Consider the following 22,021-nt stretch of genomic DNA (forward strand, 5'->3'; position numbering starts at 1 on the left):
TTTTGGGCGAGCTTAGTTAAAAAAAAATTCCAGCTCTCTGTGCAGACAGAAGCCATCACAGGATTTGTGCTGGTGCGGGGCCTAATCCCAGCTGAGAGGCCATCAGCAGAGTGCTAAGGGAGCCAGTGCACATGTGCTGATTTCCAAATTTACTGAGAGATGGGTGACATGCGCCTCCTCCCCTGAGCCAATCGCCAGCCTTGAATGCTCACCTTGATTTTTACTTCAGATTCACAGCAGCTTCAATATCTTGTTAAAAGACAGAACTGTGCTGTCAAAGCCCCTAATGATTCAAAACATTGTACGGCTATTACAAAACTTTAAATGATCAGAGGACTTTTGATAGATGTGTTCAAAATTAAGAAGTATTTTGATTGAGAAAATAAAAGTAAACCATTTCCAATGGCAGGAGAGTCAGAAGCCAGTGGGCATAGAATTACAATAAGTAACAAAAGAACCGGGGATGGGTTGAGGAGATTTTACCACATAGTAAGTTATTAATTGAAATGTATGGTCTGAAAAGGTGGTGGAAGCCTTTTCAATAGTAACTCCTAAAAAATTGTATAACTCTTTCAAAGAACAGCAGAAGCATCATGGACCAAATGGCTCTGCAATTCTTTCTGCTGTTTCAACACAGCTATTTAAACTGCACCCTGTCTTTCTAAGAGAATAAAGTCAGTTTGCTTTAACTAAACCGAGTCTGAGGTCAATCAGTTAAGTTGTCACTTGGTGAAGGAAATTTACAGATCTGAAGATGATTGCAAATGTTTGGTTCCACGTCAGAGGAAAACGGCACAAAACTATTTATTTTCTTTTTTGTCACGCTTACAATACTTTGAAATATGACAGATCTTTGGAAAACACTTATGTGGATGGATACATAGATAAATAGATACATACACATTCTGTGGGAATTTGGCAGTACAGTGTATATGCATTCAAAGTACATCACAACACTAATGTATGTATAAAAATACTATTCATTCAATTTCCATGGATAAAAACTTATAATTAGGCAGAAAAATGTCAGATAAGGCAAGTTCATTGACCTGCTTTTGAAACGAGATGAATCGTTGAAGAGATTGTACACTTTGTGACTTAAGATTACTTTACCACTTAGTTATTGTCAATCCTGAAAAATAAATTGTGGGAAAATGTACATTATAAAAATGGCCCCCCAGTTACACAGGAGAAGAATATCCTCCAAATTATTTTTCTAAAATGACCAACTTTGAAGTTGCTTTAAAGTACCCTTTATACTACACAGTAGCCTGTCGAGTCCAGAAATGTATCATTTGGAAACACCAGTTGTTCAGAAATATTTTAAGCAGACACAAGCATTCTCGAGGTCATTGGCATCATTTAGTACAATATTCTGGGAGTGGAAACATGGAAGTTACAGTATTTGGATAAATTAAACAATTTTTGTTCCTGCTTTATAATGGTTTATCTTGGTCTTATAGAAATCAAGGTCTTATGGAAACATATAACTCTCATGATCTTGTAGAAACATATGAGACTGTGCAAAGAATAGATAAGATAGAAACAGGGAAATTGTTTCCACTGGGAGGTAAAACTAGAACTAAGGGGCATGGTCTCAAAATAAGGGAGAGCAGATTTAGGACTGAGTTGAGGAGAAACTTCTTCACACAAAGGATTGTGAATCTGTGTAATTCCCTGCCAGGGAAACAGTGGAGGCTACCTCATTTAATGTTTTTAAGGCAAGGATAGATAAATTTTTGAACAGTAAAGGAATTAAGGGTTATGGTGAGCAGGCAGGTAAGTGGAATTAAATCCACGAAAAGATCAGCCATGATCTTATTGAATGGTGGAGCAGGCTTGAGGGGCCAGATGGCCTACTCCTGCTCCTAGTTTTTATGTTTTTATCACTGTTTGTGTTTCAGACAATTATTTATATCTGTGATGTCTTCTGGTTCTCACACCTGTGATTAGGTATTCTGAGATCATTCTATAATTCAGAAAATTCTGAAGTCCAGAAATAAATTGTTCCAAGCATTCCAGACTGGAGAGGTGCCAGTGTGTTCTGAAAAATGATAATTAACTGCAAAGATAGCAAAGAATGAAAAGGTAGACAGACTGAGTTGTCCATTTAATGGACTGGTTTTGATACAGGGAAAACCAAAGTGCAGTAATCTTGCTTCAAAAGTGTCAGATGTGACTCAATGCCAAGCTCTTGTCTTGGAGTCAGAAGATTTGTGGGTTTAAGCCCCAATTCAGAGATTTGGAGTGATAAACTTTGGCTGACAGACCAGTACAGCAGAGTGGGAGCCAAACCTTATCAGAGATGCTGCTCTTCCAGATCAGAACTTAAAACTCAGGCCACAATCACCCTCTCAAGCAGATGGAAAAGATCCCATTACATCTTTCAGAGAAAAACTGGGGAGTTCTTGTGTCCTGGACTAATACTTGCCCTACAATTAACATCATAAAAACAGATTTTTGGTTATTTATGCCATCCTTGAGCTGCAGAACCCCCTCCCCACATTATAACCGTGACTACACTTCAGAAAACTTTCATTGGCTGTCAAGTACCTTGGAACAGCCCGGAGGCACTTCATCAATGTAAGTTCTTTCTTTATCAAGCCAAAATTAACAGCACATTGTTGTTACTGTTACTGCTACTCCACTATAAGCAGAAGGCACTCCAACAAAAATCTGGGTTTTTGCATGTTTTAGAGTATTTTGCTGTCAATCTGGATGATCCAGTTATCAGAGCAATCCAGCAATAGAGCATCAGGTTATTTTCTTTTTGGTTTGCCATCCACTTAGAATGATTTTCTTGACTGCGCCACTAATCAGCATATCGTTGCCCAATATCTTCCCTCCTTAAATTGATGTCCATGAGCCGATCTGATTGGAAGTCCATCAGATCAGCCTCATTGAGTTGATACATAACTGATCGTGATCTGTTGGACTGGAAACCTCCGCAGTCTCCTGCTGAAATCCCAGAGCCCATGGAGCGCAGCGGACGCCGTGTGGAGTACATCCGCCGCACACTGACTGGAGCTCTTTTTCTTCGTAATTTCCTCAGGACTTTGGACATCCAGATTGTGAGTCCTAAGAAGACCAGAAAAGCATTGGCAGCGGATAAAATCAAAATAAAATGCTGCACATCAAGAGCACCTTTCTTTAGAGGCAAGGTGAGGACGCCCAGACAGTGATCGCGGGAAGCCACTTGGCACACATGGTCAGAGATGACACTCTCCAGACACACAATGTAAGGAGTCTCCTCCCGCAACTCTCTCAGAGTAACCCATTCCAATCTGTCTTTGACATATATGAAGCGATGAAATGTCACAGATTGGCCAAACCTGTCAAAAAGCACACGAAAATGCACAGCATTTCTGAAGCCAGGATGAGCTACCTTCCATCTGATAGTGGCTGTAGATGAGGTGACTTCATCCACTGTTAGGTTGGTAATGTAGAATTTATTAAACTCACATGGATCTGTTATCAGGGGTTTTTGCACCAACTTGTCCTTAGACTTTAGGAGATAATAACGCTCTGATTTGGATGAGACCAGGAGAGTAGTGTAAGGAGTAAAGACTTCCAGTGTCTCCCGTGCCACTGTCTGTGATTGTGGACCTTCTCCTACACTTCCAAGGCTCGAGCTGACTGTAACTTCTTTGGTTGGTTTAGGTTGCAAGACGGTGTGTTTATTTCTAGGCCGCAGGCTGGAGACCACTGTCGGCAAAGGAGGTGTCTTCTGCCGATGTTCGATTTCTTGTTGGTGTATGTTTTTTTCAGTCTGCATTCTGTCTGGGTCCAGGGAACGCTCTTGATCTGACTGAACATCGATTTGGCCCACGGCCAGCGCCATCTCATTTGGAGCACCTTTGGAAAAGTTTGACAAAGCCTGTGCCTTCTGAGTATAACAGAGGTCGGCTCTGCCTGCAGCTTGCATCTCCGAGTCTGTCAAATAATCAAGATATCTTCCATACAAAACAGGGGGGCTATTACACTGAACGAAAACAGTGAGCAGCCTTCCCTGCTCATGTGCCAAGCTCATCCATCGTTTTAAGCCTTTAAGCCGGCAGTTGCATGTCCAGTTATTATCCCTCAAATCGAGGCTATACAGGGAGCTGCTAAACGCAAAAATTTCTCCAGGTAAATAGGTCAGGCGATTGCTTTTCAGCTTTAGCTCCTTGAGAGCTGCCAGCTTTTTAAATGCCTGTGGATGGACACTACTGATGTGGTTCTGGCTGAGATCTAACTGCTCCAACTTCTCCAAGGGATCCAATAGTTTACTGGGGATTTCTCTCAGTAAGTTGCTATCGATCAGCAGCTCCTTCAGCCCACTCAGACCTCCAAAGGCTTCAGTGGCAATGTAGGAAATTCTGTTCTTGCTGAGAGACAGTCTGGACAGTTTCTGTAACATTTGGAAAACTCGGTTTCCGAGATATTTTATATTATTTTCGTCAAGGATCAAAATGGTCAATGATCTGAGGTGTACGAACAGGGCGCTGTTGTGTATGGAAGTCTGGTTATTCCTGGCGAGGTTTAAGTAGGTAAGTTTTCTTAAATTTAGAAAAGTATTCCCGCTGATGGTATGGATCTTGTTCGATTCTAACCGCAGGTAAAGCAGGTTTCCCAGATGTTTAAAAACTGCATCCTGCAAGATTTCCAAAGAGTTGCCGTCAAGTCTCAGCTTAATTAAATTATCTAGATGTGAAAAGACATTCTGATTCAGTTTCTTCAGACTGTTGTTATTCATGTTTAATAGTCTCAGTTTCCGGAGATCATTAAAAACATTGGCAGGTATGCTTGAGATTCTGTTATTACCCAAGTACAGCTCCTCCAGTCTCGAAAGTTTCTCAAAGGTTTTCGGGTGAATATGTTGAATCTTATTGTACTGTAAATCCAATCGAAGTAGCCTGGTGAAGGGAGTGAAGTCGCAGTCCGAGATGTTGCTGATAAAGTTGCCCCCTAGGCTGTAAGTCAGGACGTCCGCAGCATTTTGCTGGGCTTCCGGAACTGTGCGGAGACCTCGATTTGTACAGAGGAGGTTCTGGTGCTGGCAGTCACATTGCTCGGGACAGAAAGGTTTAGCAGAACAGATCAAACAAAGAAACATTAGCCAGACCATCCATAAACTTTCCATCCCAATGGTCAGCTGCCTTGGCTTTTATTATCCTTTGCATTCCCTCTTCCTTGCAGGGGTTTTGCCTGATTTAAGCCTGCCGATTGAGACGAGAGACCGAGCGATGGTAACATAAGCAGATAGCTTCGTCCATCTATCCTTTACTACATGCATGCAAAACGATGAAGGCACTTAGTTAACTTCTTTTGCAGACTGCATTTGGAAATACAATTAAATCCCCTCCGGTTGTGAAGAGAAATCTTGGCGGCCAACATCAACAGAGATTGACCCCCCCCCAATCCCTACCGTCTCTTCAGAATTGTACTCTAAACAGTGCCCCTAATTGTTGAGTCTCGCAATCCTACAAGTACCAAGACGCAAACAAGCAACTTTGGACAGTGGCAGATTTAGAAAATGCACTAACAGATGCCAAGAAAACAGCCGGAAATTTGTACTTCCCTGCATTTCCCTCAAGAGACCTCAGCCAAAACGCAGATGTGTTTATGCAAAGGCCGAGAAGGGAGTGGGAGGGGTATAATATCAAGATACATTGTCCAGGACACTTTCACTGCCGGTGGCTTCAGGGAATCAGCAAACGTATATCAGCGTGCTTCAGAGTAAATCACTGAAGAGTCGTATTACATTTTACTCTGCGAAAGCTTAGCTCAAATGTTTGGAAATAGTGCAAGCTGTTATTTCCTCTGACCCATTGTTGCAATTTTGGATGGAACCCCATCCCTCGATCTAATCCCGCAGTCTGGATGTTTCTTGGGAGTTTCTTTTACAGCCACCGTCCCCTCCAACCCATTGTTATTACTCTTTAGAAAGTAGTGCAATTTCTCTAATAAATGTAAATAGAAATGATTAAATGTTTTACTTTATAACATTCGGATTAATACAAGACAGAAACAAATGACGAGATTAATGTCAGATTGAATGTGCAAAGCACTGACAGAAATTGTGGCCATAAAATGGTTACGGATGGTTAAATCGTTAAGCTATAAATTAAGATATACACTCGAGAATCTTTCAGACATTAAAATTGTCTTGCCAAATACAGGAAGAGCTGCTGTCCTGAAATGCGGGATTTCTGGACTACCAGATTTTGATAATTCCACTGAAATTCTAGCCAAATGTAATTGATTCGTCTATTCATTTGTCGGTTGATTCCAAGTTGAGGCTGAAATAAAAGAAAACGCAAAAAAAGGTTATAATTACATTTAATGGTGCTCAGTTATTAAGATACAAGTCTTTATTAGCTGACACATCTGGCTGTGTACCAGGTTTCATTGTTGATGAATCAGGCAAGTTAATTCCATGCAATGTTGTACTGCTGTCCTGATGTGAATGGTTTGGCTCAGACACTGGCTTCATTTTGACTGGGATATCTGGGTCATTCCAAATTGAAGCTGAAGCATTCAACAAACCCAAATTATAAATGGTCGAGTCCATTCCAATCTTTTAATAAGGGCCGTTCATTGAGGGGAAATTTATTTTGTTGTTCTTTTACTGATTGGAATTTCACAATCTGTCTCACATTTGTTCAGAATTTAGTGTTACTCTATTCAAGATAGAGGGGCGCATTAGTGTTTTTTTTAAAAATTGAACTTTGAACTATTTTTTGGGATTTTGTGAAGTGGGATTTCAGCCTAAAAGATGTGCATGAATTTTGTGATGTCAGTTTGCGATACTGTACAAAGCCAACTAAGTACATTAAGTATAGGAACTTTGTGAAAATGCAACGCAGTAAATTTAAAAATTGCCAAAAACTCGAAGACTGAAGACGGTTAATTGCAGCTTTGCATTGCCTGCTGCATACATTCAGGGTTCATCATGCGTGCCTTTGTCTATTTACTAAGGGTTAACAGCTGCAAACAGCAGATTGATGTTGGGGCGGAGCTACAAAGAGCAAGCACAAGTAAATTTAAAGGAGAACCAAAAGTAGTATAGTTCCCAATCAATGGTTAAACTTAGATTAAGTTGATGTGGACACCACGTCTGATGAAGTATTCCAGTTTAAATTGTTGGTGAAGGGGATCAGTTTTCCGCAATGAGTGACCTTGGCGGTCTAAATAGCGTGTAACTTGTGCACACATTCCTGGTGCGATTTACATAGGACATGGTATCAACGAGAGCGTTCTTCGTGCAAGGTTCGCAGTGAAGCGTGTAGACAACGGTGGAACACTGATTTAATGTTGGCGCTGCCATTTTTGAACTCAACAAATTAACTATTAACGCTATCTCTCAGAGAGTAGTGAGTTTCGGAACTCTCTTCCTGAAAGGTGGTGGGAGGTCTCTGAATATTTTTAAGGCAGAGGTAGATAGATTCCTGGTAAGCAAAGGGGTGATAGGTTATGGAGGATAGGCGGGATGCAGGATTCCCATGTCCATAATCAGGTAAAGCTGAACATGTGCTCAGCAGCCGGAAAGACCAACCACCAATGATAGTTAAAGGAATCGTCAATTACTTTCAACTTAGTTGACGATTAAAACGTTTGGTGCTTTCTCAATTTTTTTAATGTTCCTAACGTCTGAGAGTAATGGTGAAGGAGTTCCTGACTTCACAGCTTCTACACAAATCAATTATTCCCAGATATAGATGCACTAGTTATCGTTTCCCTTGGAATGCACCATGATTGGAAGAAGAAACAGAGCTCCTGGAACAGGATGTCATAGTGCCAGAACAATTCCACAGTGGCTAGCACTGTTCAATTCTGACATTGGGTTACTGTCTCTGTGGAGTTTGCATATTCTCTCCATATCTGTGGGGGTTTCCTCCGGATGCTCTGGTTTCCTCCCACAGTTCAAAGATGTGCAGGTTAGGTGGATTGACCATGCTAATTTGCCTCTTAGTGTCGGTGGATTAGCCATGGTAAATGTATGGAGTTATGGCAAGGTGAAGAGCACATTAACAGTGCTGTGAATGTCACTGTCACCAACAACATTCATGCATCTATCTGCTCCCAGACTAGAGCTATTTTGCAACATTTTACAGTTTGCCATCCAATGTTATATACATGAGATCACTGAGATTCTCTATTCAAAACTACATTTCATTCTGTCTTGCAGAAGCAGGTGAAGCAGACTGTCGGATTTGGATTGTTGGCTTTCCCATGGTGCAGGGTTACCATTGCCTACACATACATGTTGCTTTGCCAATACTCTGTCAACCATGGCAATGTATGGCAATGTTTCAATTATGAGGACAGCTGTCTTCAATAATATATTCAGTAAGAGGTCTTTATTGAACTGATTTTAAGATGTCTGCCTCCAGAGGCAGAGTATCTCATGGCAGAGTTAGTATTAACTGTGGCAAGCCAGTTAGTCCGTACAGAATTGCACTTCCAAAACCCAAATATCCCCCTCTTCGTAAAACGAAAGGATAAACATCCGTTTTATAAAAGCAAATAACTGCAGATGCTGGAACCAAAGGGTCATCTGGACTCGAAACATCAGCTCTTTTCTCTCCTTCCAGATGCTGCCAGACCTGCTGAAATTTTCCAGCACTTTTGATTAAGCATCCCTTTTTCTCAGGGAACAAAAGACATATTTGCATGCATGACCCGGTATAACTGTGAGCTGCCCAAGTTACCCACCATATACCCACTGTTCTCATGCATTAACTGTTTGTTCTACACATCAGTTTCTACAAATGCATTATGAATATAGTCTTTAAATTATGTAGGTCTCTTAATACATGTGCAGTGATGTCGGCTGTTCTTCTGGGTGATATTCTTTATGTGGCGATGTCGGCATTGGACTCGGGTAAGCACAGTTAGAAGTCTCACAACACCAGGTTAAAGTCCAACATGTTTATTTGGAGCACAAGCCACAGCTTTCAGAACACTGCCCCTTTATCAGGTGACTTGCAGTGCTCCGAAAGCTTGTGGCTTATGCTACCAAATAAACCTGTTGGACTTTAACCTGGTTTGTGAGACTTCTTACTGTGAGGTTCTTTGACCAGAGGGTATCATTCCTACGGTCCTTGCTGACTTTTGTTCCATCATTGTTGTTGGGGACTCATAGAGCTCTGGCATTGATAGGTAGTTCTGTCCTCAGTACAACTTGCGGCATTCCTTCTGCTTGATTGGCCAGTTGCTGTGAAGCAATAGCTTCATTAATTGAGTGCATATACCTGTGGTTACACCTGCATATCTGGTTGAGTTCTTTCAACTCCTGCTTTGAGGTGCCAACTGTGCAGTTGTAGGTTATTCTTTCCTTCTGGTTCTAGTGTTGTTCCTGAAACTTGTTTGGTCAGATCTTTCACAGCTTTGTTCATTTAAGATTTTAGTTTATCATGCATTTTCAATGGTATATACCTAGCTGGAATCTTGCTCTTCAAGGCTCCCAGTTCAGTTCTGATGTGAAAATTTTCTGTAAAAAATTTACCTTCAGCTCATGCATTTTACTGCACTGGTCTGGTTGCCAGCCATCCCTTGGTTTACATGAATATTGTCTTCCTCTTTCTGGGGTCTTCTTTCTCCCTTTCTCAAGGGTCTTTTTCTTCCATTTCTCCAAGTCTTTTGTTGCACTGTCTCTATTTGCATATTCAGGGTTACCAGTCCAAGCTTTAGATTTGCTCCAGCTGAGATGAGTGGCCATTGCATCCCATCTATGATCTGGAATTCAAGATCTTTCTTCTTGCCATTGCATTGAAGACTAATTTGTCCTCTTGATATGAGTTTTGTGCCATCATATAACCTCAATCTTACTCTCAAGGACTTAATTTTCAGATAGCCAAGTTGAGCCACTTCACACAGCCTGTGAAGATCATTATGTTGCATGATATACCAGTGTCTATCTGACTCTTCTTATTCACTTGATACACTCCTTCTGCAATCATCCAGTCACAAACCATTTGTCTCCTGCAGAATTGACTGATCCAACCTGTTGTATTAACAACTTGTTGCTGAATTCTCTGTGGTGGCCATCTGTATCGGCTTTTTTTTTCTCTTTCTGGCCAAGCAATTGGATGCAAAATGGCTTTGCTTCTTGCAGTTAAAACATTGCTTTCCCCATACTGGACAATCCTTTTCCTCCACATGCTATCCGCTACCGTATTTGCATCCTGCCTTTAGTCTGAAATTTCTTTGCTCTTTTTGCTTGGATTGTCTCTCAGCATAATATATCTCCTGGTCTGCTCTGCCATACATATGCTCTACCTGATGTTTCAAAACTTCAACATTTTGATGCAAATCTATCATTTTCTTTAGTAGCAGTTTCTCATGTTTCAGTTGACTTGCACCGTGAGGTTGGTCACATCTAGGATCAATTTATCTTTAATTTGATCACTTTTATCTGTCCAAATTCACATGATTCTGCTAGCTGCATTGCTGCCATAACATACTGTTCATTGGTTTAGTTTTCACTCTGAACTTCAATGTTGAATACATAATATTTATATGTAACTTTCACTTGGGGTTCAAAATGTGCATTCAAGGCTTTCAAAATCTCTGTTGTTTGTTTTATTTGTTTGTCTATTAGAATTAGAGTGGTAAACATTTTGTAGCAATCCCTCCCCAGCAGTGGTAGCAGTGTGGCTCCACTTATCAGTTCAGCTTTGTTAAGTATGTTCCACCTCATAGTTTTGCCAGTATAGGTGGAAAAACTGTGAAGTTTGCCATGCAACACCATCCAATTTTACTGGAGAAGTGACTTGAGGATTTGTTGCAGCCATTTTTTACTCATTCAGTGTTTACTTGCAGTTTTTATCCTTTTCAGCAGCATGTTTGCAGATTCAAACATTTTTATGTATCTTTTTGAGCTGTCTCACTTGCAGCTTTTTCTGATTTCCTTAATCTTTTTCAGCAGTTTTATTTTGCAAATTTTGAACCTTTTTATGTTCTTGAGTTCTCAGTGTCTCCTCTGAATCTTTCTCAGGGTCCAAAATTTTATTTTTTGCCACTCTCTACTACCATGCTTCAATTATAAGGACAATAATCTTCATTAGGGTGTATTCAGTGAAAAATTCTTACCAAACTGATCTTAAGATGTCTGCCTCCAGAGGCAGAGTCACATAACTATGGAAAGCTAGTCAGTACAGAATTTCATTTCCAAAACTCAAACAGATAACTGAAAGGGACTCCCCTCCTCAACATCCAGTACATATACGAACGATCATGCACAGTGCATCATGTCCAACAATGCCTGATATCCTGGAAGCAGCCATGAGGTCTCCATTTTGCAGGAATCCACTGTGCCATCTACATTTGAGCCACTGCAGCAAACTAAAGGGTGCTGATTGGGCAAGAAGGGCTGTTGTTAGCAATGTTACTGATAACCGGTGCATTACCTTTGCACATGTGAGCAGCATGCATACAATGAAATCCATACTGCCACGCACAATTTTATATGACAGACCTTTGGCATGCTGAAACAATGCTTCCGCAGCGTAAACCTCCCTAGAGGAGTTGTGCAGAACTTGGCAGAGCAAGTGTCAAAATTTCTGGTAGTCTGGACAACCTGACAATCATGCCGCAAGCAGCTACAGGACAAGACGCTGAGGAGAAGGAGCAGGAAGAGGAGTTGAGGCAAAGTCAATCTGTCCATGAACAATACATCCAACTCAGGTACCAATTAACAAAACCTCAATTCCCTATTCACCAACAGCACCACACTTTACCTGTGAAGTTTTTGGTAAGATACATTCTGAAGTAGAAATACAAGTGATGTTGGAACTAGGATGCCTTTATTTTCTTTCGCCCTCTACTGGTACATGCTCCTTTCACAATTATGGTGGCCACAAAAGAACAATACTCACAATCACAATACATTACATTACATTCCCTGTAACTGACCATCACACTGTTGGATTGCCCACAATGCAAAATGGAAGCCATCACAAAATAAGCATTCATTCTAAACAAATTTTCCATGGAAAATAGGAACAAGAATAGGCATTTGGCCCATTTGCCTGCTCCACCATTCATTATGAACATGGCTGATCATCCAAGTCAAGAGCCTAATCCCACTTTCCCCACCATATCCTTTGATCCCCTTTGCCCCAAGAGCCAAATCTAACTGCTTCTTGAAAACATACAAGGTTTTGGCCCCAGTTGCTTTTTGTGGTAGCGAATTCCACAGGCATACCAGTCTCTGGATGAAAAAACCTCTCCTCATTTCAGTCCTAAAAAGAGCGAAGGTAAATTATGAAAGAAAACTAGTGTAAAATATAAAAAAGGATAGGAAAGGTTTCTATATGCACATAAAAGGGAAGAGATTACCATAAGTGAATGTTGATCCCTTGAAGGATGAGACTGGGGAGATAATAGTGGGGAACACAGAAACAGTGGAGTAACAGGTAATGTAGAGGTTATAGAAAGAAAGGAACTTAGACAATCATCATCACTAGGGAAAAAGTACTGAGCAAAATACTGGGATTGAAGGCAGACGTCTCCAGGGCCTGAAGGCTTACACCTTAGGATCTTAAAAGAAATGGCAGTGGAGATAGCGGATCCATTGTTTATATTCCAGAATTCCCTTGATATGGGAACGGCTCCATTGGATTGAAAAAATGCAAACATAACACCCTTATTCAAATGAAGCGATGGTGCAGAAAGTAGTAAACTATAGACCAGTTAGTTTAACATCTGTTGTTGGGAAAATGGGGTGGCACAGTGGTTAGCCCTGCTGCTTTACAGCGCTGGGGACCTGGGTTCAGTTCCAGGCTTGCGTCACTGTCTGTGTGGAATTTGCACATTCTCCCCATGTCTGTGTGGATTTCCACTGGGTGTCCCTGGTTCCTCCCACATTCTGAAAGATGTGCTGGTTAGGTACAATGACCCAAACAGGCACTGGATTGTGGTGACTAGAAGAATGTCACAATAACTTCATTGTAGTGTTAATGTAGGCCTACTTGTGACTAATAAATAAACTTTTACTTTAATTATTAGAATCCAGTATTACATAAGTAATAACAGGTCATTTGGAAAGTCAAACAATCTATCAGAATCAGCATGATTTTATGAAGGGTAAAACATGTTTGACTAATTTGCTAGAGTTCTTCGAAGATGTTTCAAGCAAAGTTGAAAATGAGGAGCATGTTGATGTAATTTATCTGGACTTCCAGAAGGCATTTGATAAGGTGCCGTGCAAAAGATTAATACACAAGATAAGATTACATGAGGCTAGGGATAATTAAATTGGATAGAGGACTGACTAACCAACAGAAAGCAGAGAGTCGTAATAAATGGGTCTTTTTCAGGTTGGCAAGATGTTCTAGTGGGGTGCCCACTAGAGTTTGGTTGTCATGTACTATTTATATTCTATACTAATGACTTGGATACAAGGATTGTAGATACTATACCAAAATCGCAGATGACACTAAAATAGGAGGGAGAGTAAGTTGCAATGAGGAGATAAGAAATTTACAAATGGATACGGATAGGCTATTAAATGGACCAGTATTTGGTAGATGGAGTTTAACATGAATAAGTGTGAGGTTATCCATTTTGGTCAGAAAAATAGAAAGGCCATTTATAATCTAAATGAAGAGAAACTTCAGAGTTCTTCGGTGCAGAGGGATCTGGGTGTCCTTGTGTATGAAAATTAGTATGCAGGTACAGCAGGTAATGAGGAAGGTAATTGGAATTTTGACAATTATTGCTAAAGAAATAGAATATAAAAGTAGTGAAATGTTACTGCAACTATACAGGGCATTGGTGAGACTGCACCTGGAGAATTGTGTACAGCTTTGGTCTCCTTACCTGAGAAGAGAAGTTGATGCATTGGAGACAGTTCAGAGATGGTTCACTAGATTGATTCAGAGATATGAGGAGTTTATCATACGAGGAAACTTCTAGAGTTTAGAAGAATGTGGTGATCTAATTGAGGTATATAAGATGATAAAGTGATTGACGAAGTAAAAATTGAGAGAATGTTTCCTCTTGTGGGGCAAACTAGAATGAGCAGATATAGGTTTAGGGGTAGCAGGTTTAAGACAGAGATGCAGAGAAATTCTCTCAAAGGGTCATGAATCTGGAATAAACTACCCAGCATGCAGGGGATGCCGGGACACTGAGTAAATTTAAAGAGGAAATAGATTTTAAATTAGTAACGGATTGAAGGGCAGGACAGCGGAATTGAGGCCAAGATAAGAATCATGTTAAATAGCAGACAGGACAAAGCTGCTGGTTTGCTTTTATCAGAAACAACAGGTCTGTGTTAATCCAGCATCATAACTCCTGTGCCCATTTTGGGAGGAGAAGGACATTAAAATTACCTACCCCTTTGTAGAATTTTTTGAACTGTTGTTGCTATTAAAATTGCAAAATCCAATTAAAAAATAGGCATTGCTGTAGAACTTGACTAACTTGTCAGAAACTTATCAATGCACAGAATTACATGGAAGTAAAAAGATAAAGCAAATAACAACAAAGTGGCAGTTAACCTAAAAATAAATTAATCTATTGAAAGGGAAAAGTAAACTCAAAGAGAGCAACCACAGGTAAGAATAGATATGAGATGAACCATTCAAAATAAAGAGATTCTAAGCCAGGGGACTGGAAAATAAAAGGGAAAGATTTGATTATAAACATGGCAGGACAAGGATGTGTCTTTCAAGAGCAGTATTATGTTGCCAACACAAGGTTGAAGGGATGAAACTTAGTGCTAATACAGATCATGCATGAACATCAGAATCAACTCAGGTCACATATAGTTAAGTTTGAACCAAAATTGAGGAACTAAAAGTTTCTTGGTGAAAACCCTGTTGAAAGAAATTCCAAAGACACTGCATTTAAGACAAATTATGCACCGAAAAGTGAAACTGTTCTTAGACCAAAATATTCACAGATGCAAACTAAGGAACAAGGCGATGACTAATGAATTGGTAACACAATTCATGGGATAATAACACTGTCCATTACAGCTCTTCATTAGGCAGCACAAGCTGATGGAACAGAGATAAAGAACTAGACATTGAAAATGCACAACCAACAGCAGCAGCGCCTTAACTGGAAACAGGTGAGAGAAAAAGGAATATTGAAAGGTCAGCACAGAACAAGTTTGAAATTATTTGGGTTTCTTTTTCCAGGAAAGAAAACTATAGTTTCCCAACTGAGAATTTAATGGAAACTTAGAGTTAGTCTGCTTGCACAGACAAGCTTGCCCCTCTCAGAGGGAATAGTAGTATTACCAGCAAAACATGCAAAAAAAATTGCCTGTCTTTGAGGGAGGAGTTAAAATATCAGCAGCCTCGAGCCAGGGACATTAACCCTCTGGTTTCTACTGATAAAAGTATGTTTGGTCTGCTATAGTGCACAGGCCAGTCACTAGTTTTCCTCAACTGAATTTAAGCAGTCATAAGATCTAACAACTAACAGAAACATTAGGTTTTTGGGGTCAGACAAAGAGAGGACGTCCCCTTTTCCTTCTTGTCCTGCCACTTTTTGTTTGGCTCACATCCAACCCTTGTTGCACCTTATGATGCCTTGCCCTTATATTGTGGCTTGTTGTCCCTTGGAGCTTTTCCATTTTTACTCATGTCTTTTTTTTATGTGGAGTGGTGGACAGGGGTATATTTGTGTGGTGGGGAAGGAGAAACTTGAGAAGGTAAAGCGGGGGCTGACATGTACTGCAGTGAGTAAAAACCCGAAATATTCTGTAAATGCTAGAACGGTTGTGGTTAACAAGGTCATACATTTCATACACTTTATGCAAAATATTTCCAAAAATAAATAGCAATGGACTTAACTTTCTAAAAATAAGAAGATAACATTCAAATCCTTGGAAGATTTGCCTCAGATAAACCTGACAATTCTAAGGGGCAGATTATCTTATCACCCTCCCCTCAGTTGCTGTTTTACTCATACCACAGAGGGACCAGCATTTTATGGTTATCAGTGACTATGAACCTATGAACAAATTCTCAAATGTTAGGTCTGAGGATAACCTGCAGAATTAGCTCACAGAATGGCTAGTCTCCCTGCGGGACAAAGTAAAACTCTGCTGGAAAGTAATTCCCATGTAAACTAATTGGATCCATTAGAGTAGGCAAAAATTATTTCAGAATGTTTATTAGCTCTGATCTAAATGACTTATGTTTAATATGAAACCTAGTTCTATCTCAAAATGATCTCAGTAGCTTGGATTTGGAATGAAATGAGGCCTATTAAGTGTGTTATGATCCCAGCTGATGTTATTACTGGACAGTTCAGATCCTAGAATGGAACCTGGTTTGATCATAATATTTAAAATTTTATTTTAAAACCATGGAGGAGATATACTAAACAGATTCAGAAGAGCCTGGTGCTGAATTTTTAACAAAAATACAAAACATTTATTCAAGAAACATTAGCTATATTATACCAGACAACAGAAAGATTGGCAAGATTATAACACAGATCAAAAAAAAATTATTCAAACTCGCGCTATCCCTTTATCCCAGCAATACCTTTGCAGATCTAACACAGATCCAAATTAAAAGGTACCACTATTTCCACACAAAGAGTTGAACTAGTTCAGTTACAAAGAAGTTTATTTTTCAAAAACTTCTGAACATTGATAGAAGTTCTCCACTATTGGTTGAAATCCAGAAAACTCACTCTAAATTTACTATTCCTTGAATTTTAGAGCAATACGTATGAGTTCCTTAAACTAATTTCTTCAGCAGTCTGGCATCATTTTCAGCTAGCATCTTAGATCTTTCTGTTTGCACTCTGTGGTACTTTTATACCAACTGAAACTAAAACTACTTTTCTTGTCCCTCCCTTTCTTTGTGTGGGTCTTTTTTCTGATCCCTACAGCAGTTCTTTTTCTTACCTTTTGTGTTTGTTTTATTTTCCCTAAACTATTAACCCCTTGATAACACATCTAATCACTTCAAGAATCATAAATGGATGCTGATTAACACAGCTCAATGTCACCACATCTATCTTTATTTATTATTGTCACAAGTAGGCTTAAATTAACACTGCAATGAAGTTACTGTGGAAATCACCACAGTCCGGCACCTGTCCAGGTACAGTGGGGGAGAATTTACCATGGCCAGTGCACCTAACCAGCATGTCATTCAGATTGTTGGAGGAAACCAGAGCACCCAGAGAAACCCCACGCAGACACAGGGAGACCATGCAGGCTCATCATGGACAGTGACCCAAGCAGGGAATCGAACCCAGGTCACTGGAGCTATGAGGCAGTAGTGCTAACCACTGTGCACCATGCCTCTTGACCCTTCCACTAAAATTCCTTTTCATTCTTTTTTGTTTTACATGGTCTGTTTGTGATATTGTGTACAGCCTCTTTAAGATTGCTCTGCAGCAATGTACAGTAGAATTTAAAAGAAACATTAGTTCTTTCCTGCACAGTATATTCTAGATTGTTGCATGGCCACATCCACGAAGCTTACAGAGGACATTGTCCTCTAACACCTCTGATTTGTTGTGCTGCATGCCTGACGTGCAATATCAAATAAGCAGATATTTCCCCCAACAGACTATTGGGAAGACTGAAGCATTGTTTTCAGACACTGTCACATACTCTGTTCCTGAACCTCCATTCCTCCAAACTCCATCCGTCTTTTTTGGCTACTTTTTGAAGCTGAACTGGACCATTCACACCCACGGCATCCTGTTTGATCCTGAGCTGACCTTCTGCCCCCATATCACCACCATTCCCAAAATTACAAACTTCCACTTCTAACACAGGTGCTGCTGATCATCCACACATCCATTCCTTTGTTAACTCTAAATTTGGTGATTGCTATATTTCCCTGGCCAACCTTGCATCACTGTAAATGTGAGCTTGCTCGAGACTCTGCTATCAGTATCTAACACACATCAAATCCCATTCACCCAAGATCGCTATGCTTGCTGACATTGGCTTCTAATCTGGCACCAACGCAATTTCAAAATTCTTTTCCTCCTTTCGAAATCCCTTCATGGGTTCACCTCACCCTATCTCTGTCAACCCTTCCAGTCAAACAAACTTCTGAGATCTCTACACAATGCCTCATGTAAGTCAGGCTTGTCCAACCCCGTCCCAGACCAGGTGCAGCCTTCGAGGCATTTTGATCTGGCCTGTCACTTTGTTGGACTTGGCTTTAATACGTCATGGACAGAATTTTGAAAAATGCTGTGAGCTTGCTCATCCAATGGCAAGCAGATTTCTCCAGACACTGGCTGCTGATAGGCTTACTGGTGTTCAAAAATTGGAGTGCTGTTCCACAAATTAGTCCAGCAACAGCTGGACATAGAGTTCCAGAATCACATTACACAATGTCCCAGACACCGCCATGAGCACTCGAGGTGATAGCACAGTGGTACAGTCAGGAGGGAGTTGCTGTCAGAGTTCTCAATATCAGTCTAGTGTCAAGCACACCTATTGCTAATTACCATCTAATTCCCCCAAACCCAACTTTTGCTTCAGCTGATTGATCAGTATTCCTCCATGTTGAACATCACTTAGAGCAAGGATTGCGGGTGTATTGCCTCCCTGGTGCCAGATTCAAGGATGTCATTGAGCAGCTGCAGAATACCCTGAGGGGGGAGGGTGAAGTGCCACAGTCATCGTCCACTTTGTTACAAACCCACATAAGCAGAAAGAGGGATGTAGTCCTGCAGTAAGAATGTAGGGAACCAGGTAGGGAATTAGCAAGCAGAACCTCAAAATTAGTAATCTGCAGATTACTCCCACACTAATCAACCGGGATCTTGGGTTCATGTCACACTATCTGTAATCCTCACAACTTGCTTGGACTTGCAAAATCTCACTAACTTTCCTGTTGGGAAACAACACACATCCTTTTAACCTGTGCTTAATGCTCTCACCACTCACATTGTCTGTATCTTTAAGACTTGAATAGCTGTAAAGACTCATATTCCAATCATTATTCATGTAAATTGAGTTTGTGTCTTTGTGCCCTGTTCGTGATCAGAACTCCCACTCACCTGACAAAGGGACAGCGTGTTCCGAAAGCTTGTGGCGTTTGCTACAAATAAACCTGTTAGACTTTAAGCTGGTGTTGCGAGATTTCTTTCTGGTGGATTGAGCCAGAGACCAGCATGCAGGCCAGTGGTGTGAAATTCATTGCCCTTCCATCTCAATTTCTGTCCAGGTGGGTTTGTAGCGAAGTGCTAAAATTCCAGCCCTAACTTGTGTATAATTCCTGCTTTATGCCATTCATTTTAATAGAGAATCTATACTTGATATTCTCTAGTCCTTTGACACAATTCATGTTTCTGAACAGTTTTGGAAAATTAGTGCTATTGCTTCTCAATTGCTTTCAGTAGTCTGGGAAGGGCACATTTGACCTTGGCCTTATCTACTTGGCTTTCCTACTTTTGGTCCTAATTTAAATTGAATATTTGTCTCCAGTAATGGTTTGTTCAGCTCAGCTACAGTTCAATTTTTAATTTTCTCTATAAAAACCCAGACAAAATAGTTATTAAGCATGTTCAACATTCCTTTATTTGAGTAAAATACAGCCCTGCAATCAGTAAGTGGTTCAACAGTCATTTTCTCCTCATCTTCTTACTGTTTCCTTTCATTCTGGCTACCGGTTTTTTAAAATGAATATTCAAGGCAGACATTTTAGATCACCAGGGGTTAAAGTGATTGATCTTCAAATATGTAGCGACCCCCAGAGAGAAAATGTTACGCACAACTCCAAAAGAAAACTGCATACTTCATTGTAAATGCGAAATTTGTTTATTCAATGTCTACTTGATTTTCCCCCCTTGAGGAAATGTTCATTGATATTTATAAGACAACTGGCTGTTGGGCATAGGAGTTTGGAACATTTGGTGCATAAAACTGGGAAATAGCAATGATAAATCAACAACATTGAGGCATTTACTTCTTCATTCACATTTTGTATCTTGCAAGAATTGAGATAAAAAATTACATCAAGACACACAACAAAATAACACAAGCTGGAAATCTGAAATTAAGTAGAGTGGAAACTGAAAATCCAAATTAAAAAGCAGAAAATATTCAAAATGTTCATTGGGTAAGGCATCATCCATAATGAGAGGAGCAAAGTTAATGTTTCAGACTGATGACCTTTCATCAGAATATTGATGTAGTTTAGGTCTCTTCTCGTGCCACAAAATATTTATGGGGATATTCAAGGGAAATTCCATATGCATTCACATTTTAAAAGAGATATCAAACTATAAGATATAATAAGCTAAAAAAAGAGAGGGACCTAATTCCATGAAACAGTTCAGAGGAATTGTCCATTTTTGGAGATGAAACGGTCAATCATGTCAAATGCCCTTTCAGGTTGATCATATGGCAATATATGTCCTCCACCTCGTACAATTACCTTGAACAGAAAATGTAAAATGCACATTAATAAACTTAAATACAGCAAAATAAAAATTGCAACGTGTTGCTAACATTTCATACTGAATCTCTTTTGGGTTTAATTTATGAGTGCACTTGATGCAGATTACAAATCAGTGCGCCTGAACTTTGCCTGGTTATACATTTTATTGTTAACGTTCCCTACTTTGAAGCTTGAAGAATAAAATTAATTTTGTTGGCAAAATCTTTTCTAAAGTACAGATCACACAGAAATTTTAAGAACAAAGTTGTCTCTCCTTGCATTTAATGTTATAAAGGCTTTTTTTTTGTGCTGTGTGTCACGTGGTGATGGTGTGTTACAGTTCACTGAGACACCGGAATTCCCTGGCCATTCATGCCCTGGTGGCACTGCCAGAGAGGACAGAGAATTTGGCGCTTAGCCAAATCTCTGTTCTCTGTAACGGGACCAGAGAATCCTGCTTACGTGAATGGCCGGAGAATCCCATCCAGGGTATCTGAGTTGCTTGGGTAACATGCACTTTTGCATGCATGTTATAGGCTGGAGCTATGGATAATCATGGCAAAGGACCCAAATTTCTTTCCAATACATGGATAATCAAGAATCTCTCCCAATCTTACCCGTGTGGGTGTGTAAGAAAGATTTGCCAGTTGATACTCAACCTGTTCAACCATGTTATAAATGCACCTTCCTTGGCCATCAAGTCCTGGGGTGGGACTCGAACTGTGCCATACAGTATTTCTCAGTTGATGCAGCTCAGGTTTCTTATTATGTTACAAGATGACCACGAAAATATTGCAAGATATTCTATATGACTAATTGTCCAATTTCTCTCCTTCTCTGTGGAAGGAAACAAAGTGGCTAGCCCCTGTTCAGAACCTCCCAGTGGCAAATGTGAAAATGGCAGGACAGGGAATGCAGGGCCTGATTCTCCATCGTGACCCGCAATTTTTCAGGGTCCAGTCAGGAGAATAACGTCATCGGCCTTTTTCCGAGATTTGTGCACGCGCCAAGAACATGCGCATCTCCCGGAGTCGGAGAACAGTTGCAGTCCAGACCATGCTGGAAACTGGCGAGAAGACAGGTAAGTAATCTGAATCTTTTTTTAATATGTTTTGCATTTCATTATCGGGAACTTGCCGGGCCCGAATGAATCTCCCACCACGCCAGGAGTACTTCAATCTGGCAAGGTTTAGCGTAGCTCCTCACGTTCGGGCAACTAGTGGGAGACCCCACTGGAATGAAGGGAGGTAATCAGAGGGTTGGGTAACAGGAGGGTGATGCCCTCTGGATGTGGGCACCCTGCCACTGCCAGCCTGTGCCCCTGGCACTGCCCAAGGGGCAAAGTGCCCATGCCCAGGGGGCACATTGGCAGTGCCCACCAGGCATTGGGCAGTACCAAGGTGGGGTAGGGCCTAATGTGAACAAGGCTCAGGGTGATTGGTGGAATGGTCTGCTGGGGTGGGGGGGAAATCACCACTGCTGGAGGTGGTGGGCTGGACATCAGGGTGCTCAGGGGCAGGGCGGGAGGGGGGGGGGGTGGTGGGAGGGGTCAGGGCTGGCCTGGCAATTGTCGTGGAGATTGCGATTGGGTGTGGGGGTGGGGGATGCAGTGGCAGCACTGTGGAGGTCCCAGGCTGGCCAGCGATTGAGCT

The 22,021-nt window shown here is 40.7% G+C and overlaps 3 protein-coding genes across 3 annotated transcripts in view; 1 reads left to right on the forward strand and 2 right to left on the reverse strand.

The window, feature by feature from the left end:
• Positions 1-788: 788 nt before the first annotated feature.
• On the reverse strand, positions 789-6,274 carry tril (TLR4 interactor with leucine-rich repeats). The gene has a single exon (XM_080205951.1). The coding sequence runs from the start codon at positions 5,120-5,122 to the stop codon at positions 2,813-2,815; it is 2,310 nt and encodes a 769-aa protein (XP_080062077.1). The 5' UTR covers positions 5,123-6,274; the 3' UTR covers positions 789-2,812.
• chn2 (chimerin 2) overlaps positions 4,467-22,021 on the forward strand; it is a 504,281-nt gene continuing 486,726 nt past the window's right edge. Inside the window, exon 1 of the mRNA XM_080206032.1 lies at positions 4,467-4,529. The gene's annotated coding sequence lies outside the window, so the exon portion shown is untranslated. The remainder of the gene's footprint in view (positions 4,530-22,021) is intronic.
• The window catches only part of cpvl (carboxypeptidase vitellogenic like), a 92,655-nt gene continuing 90,129 nt past the window's right edge, over positions 19,496-22,021 (reverse strand). Inside the window, exon 13 of the mRNA XM_080205981.1 lies at positions 19,496-20,366. Coding sequence (XP_080062107.1) covers positions 20,265-20,366 — 102 coding nt within the window. The 3' untranslated portion in view covers positions 19,496-20,264. The remainder of the gene's footprint in view (positions 20,367-22,021) is intronic.

This window comes from Carcharhinus amblyrhynchos, chromosome 2 (assembly GCF_965287045.1).
Source record: "Carcharhinus amblyrhynchos chromosome 2, sCarAmb.v2.hapA, whole genome shotgun sequence".
Lineage (NCBI taxonomy): Eukaryota > Metazoa > Chordata > Chondrichthyes > Carcharhiniformes > Carcharhinidae > Carcharhinus > Carcharhinus amblyrhynchos.

Excerpts from the sequence above, each read along its gene's own strand:
- tril (XM_080205951.1), bottom strand. The coding sequence starts at position 5,122 with ATGGAAAGTTTATGGATGGTCTGGCTAATGTTTCTTTGTTTGATCTGT.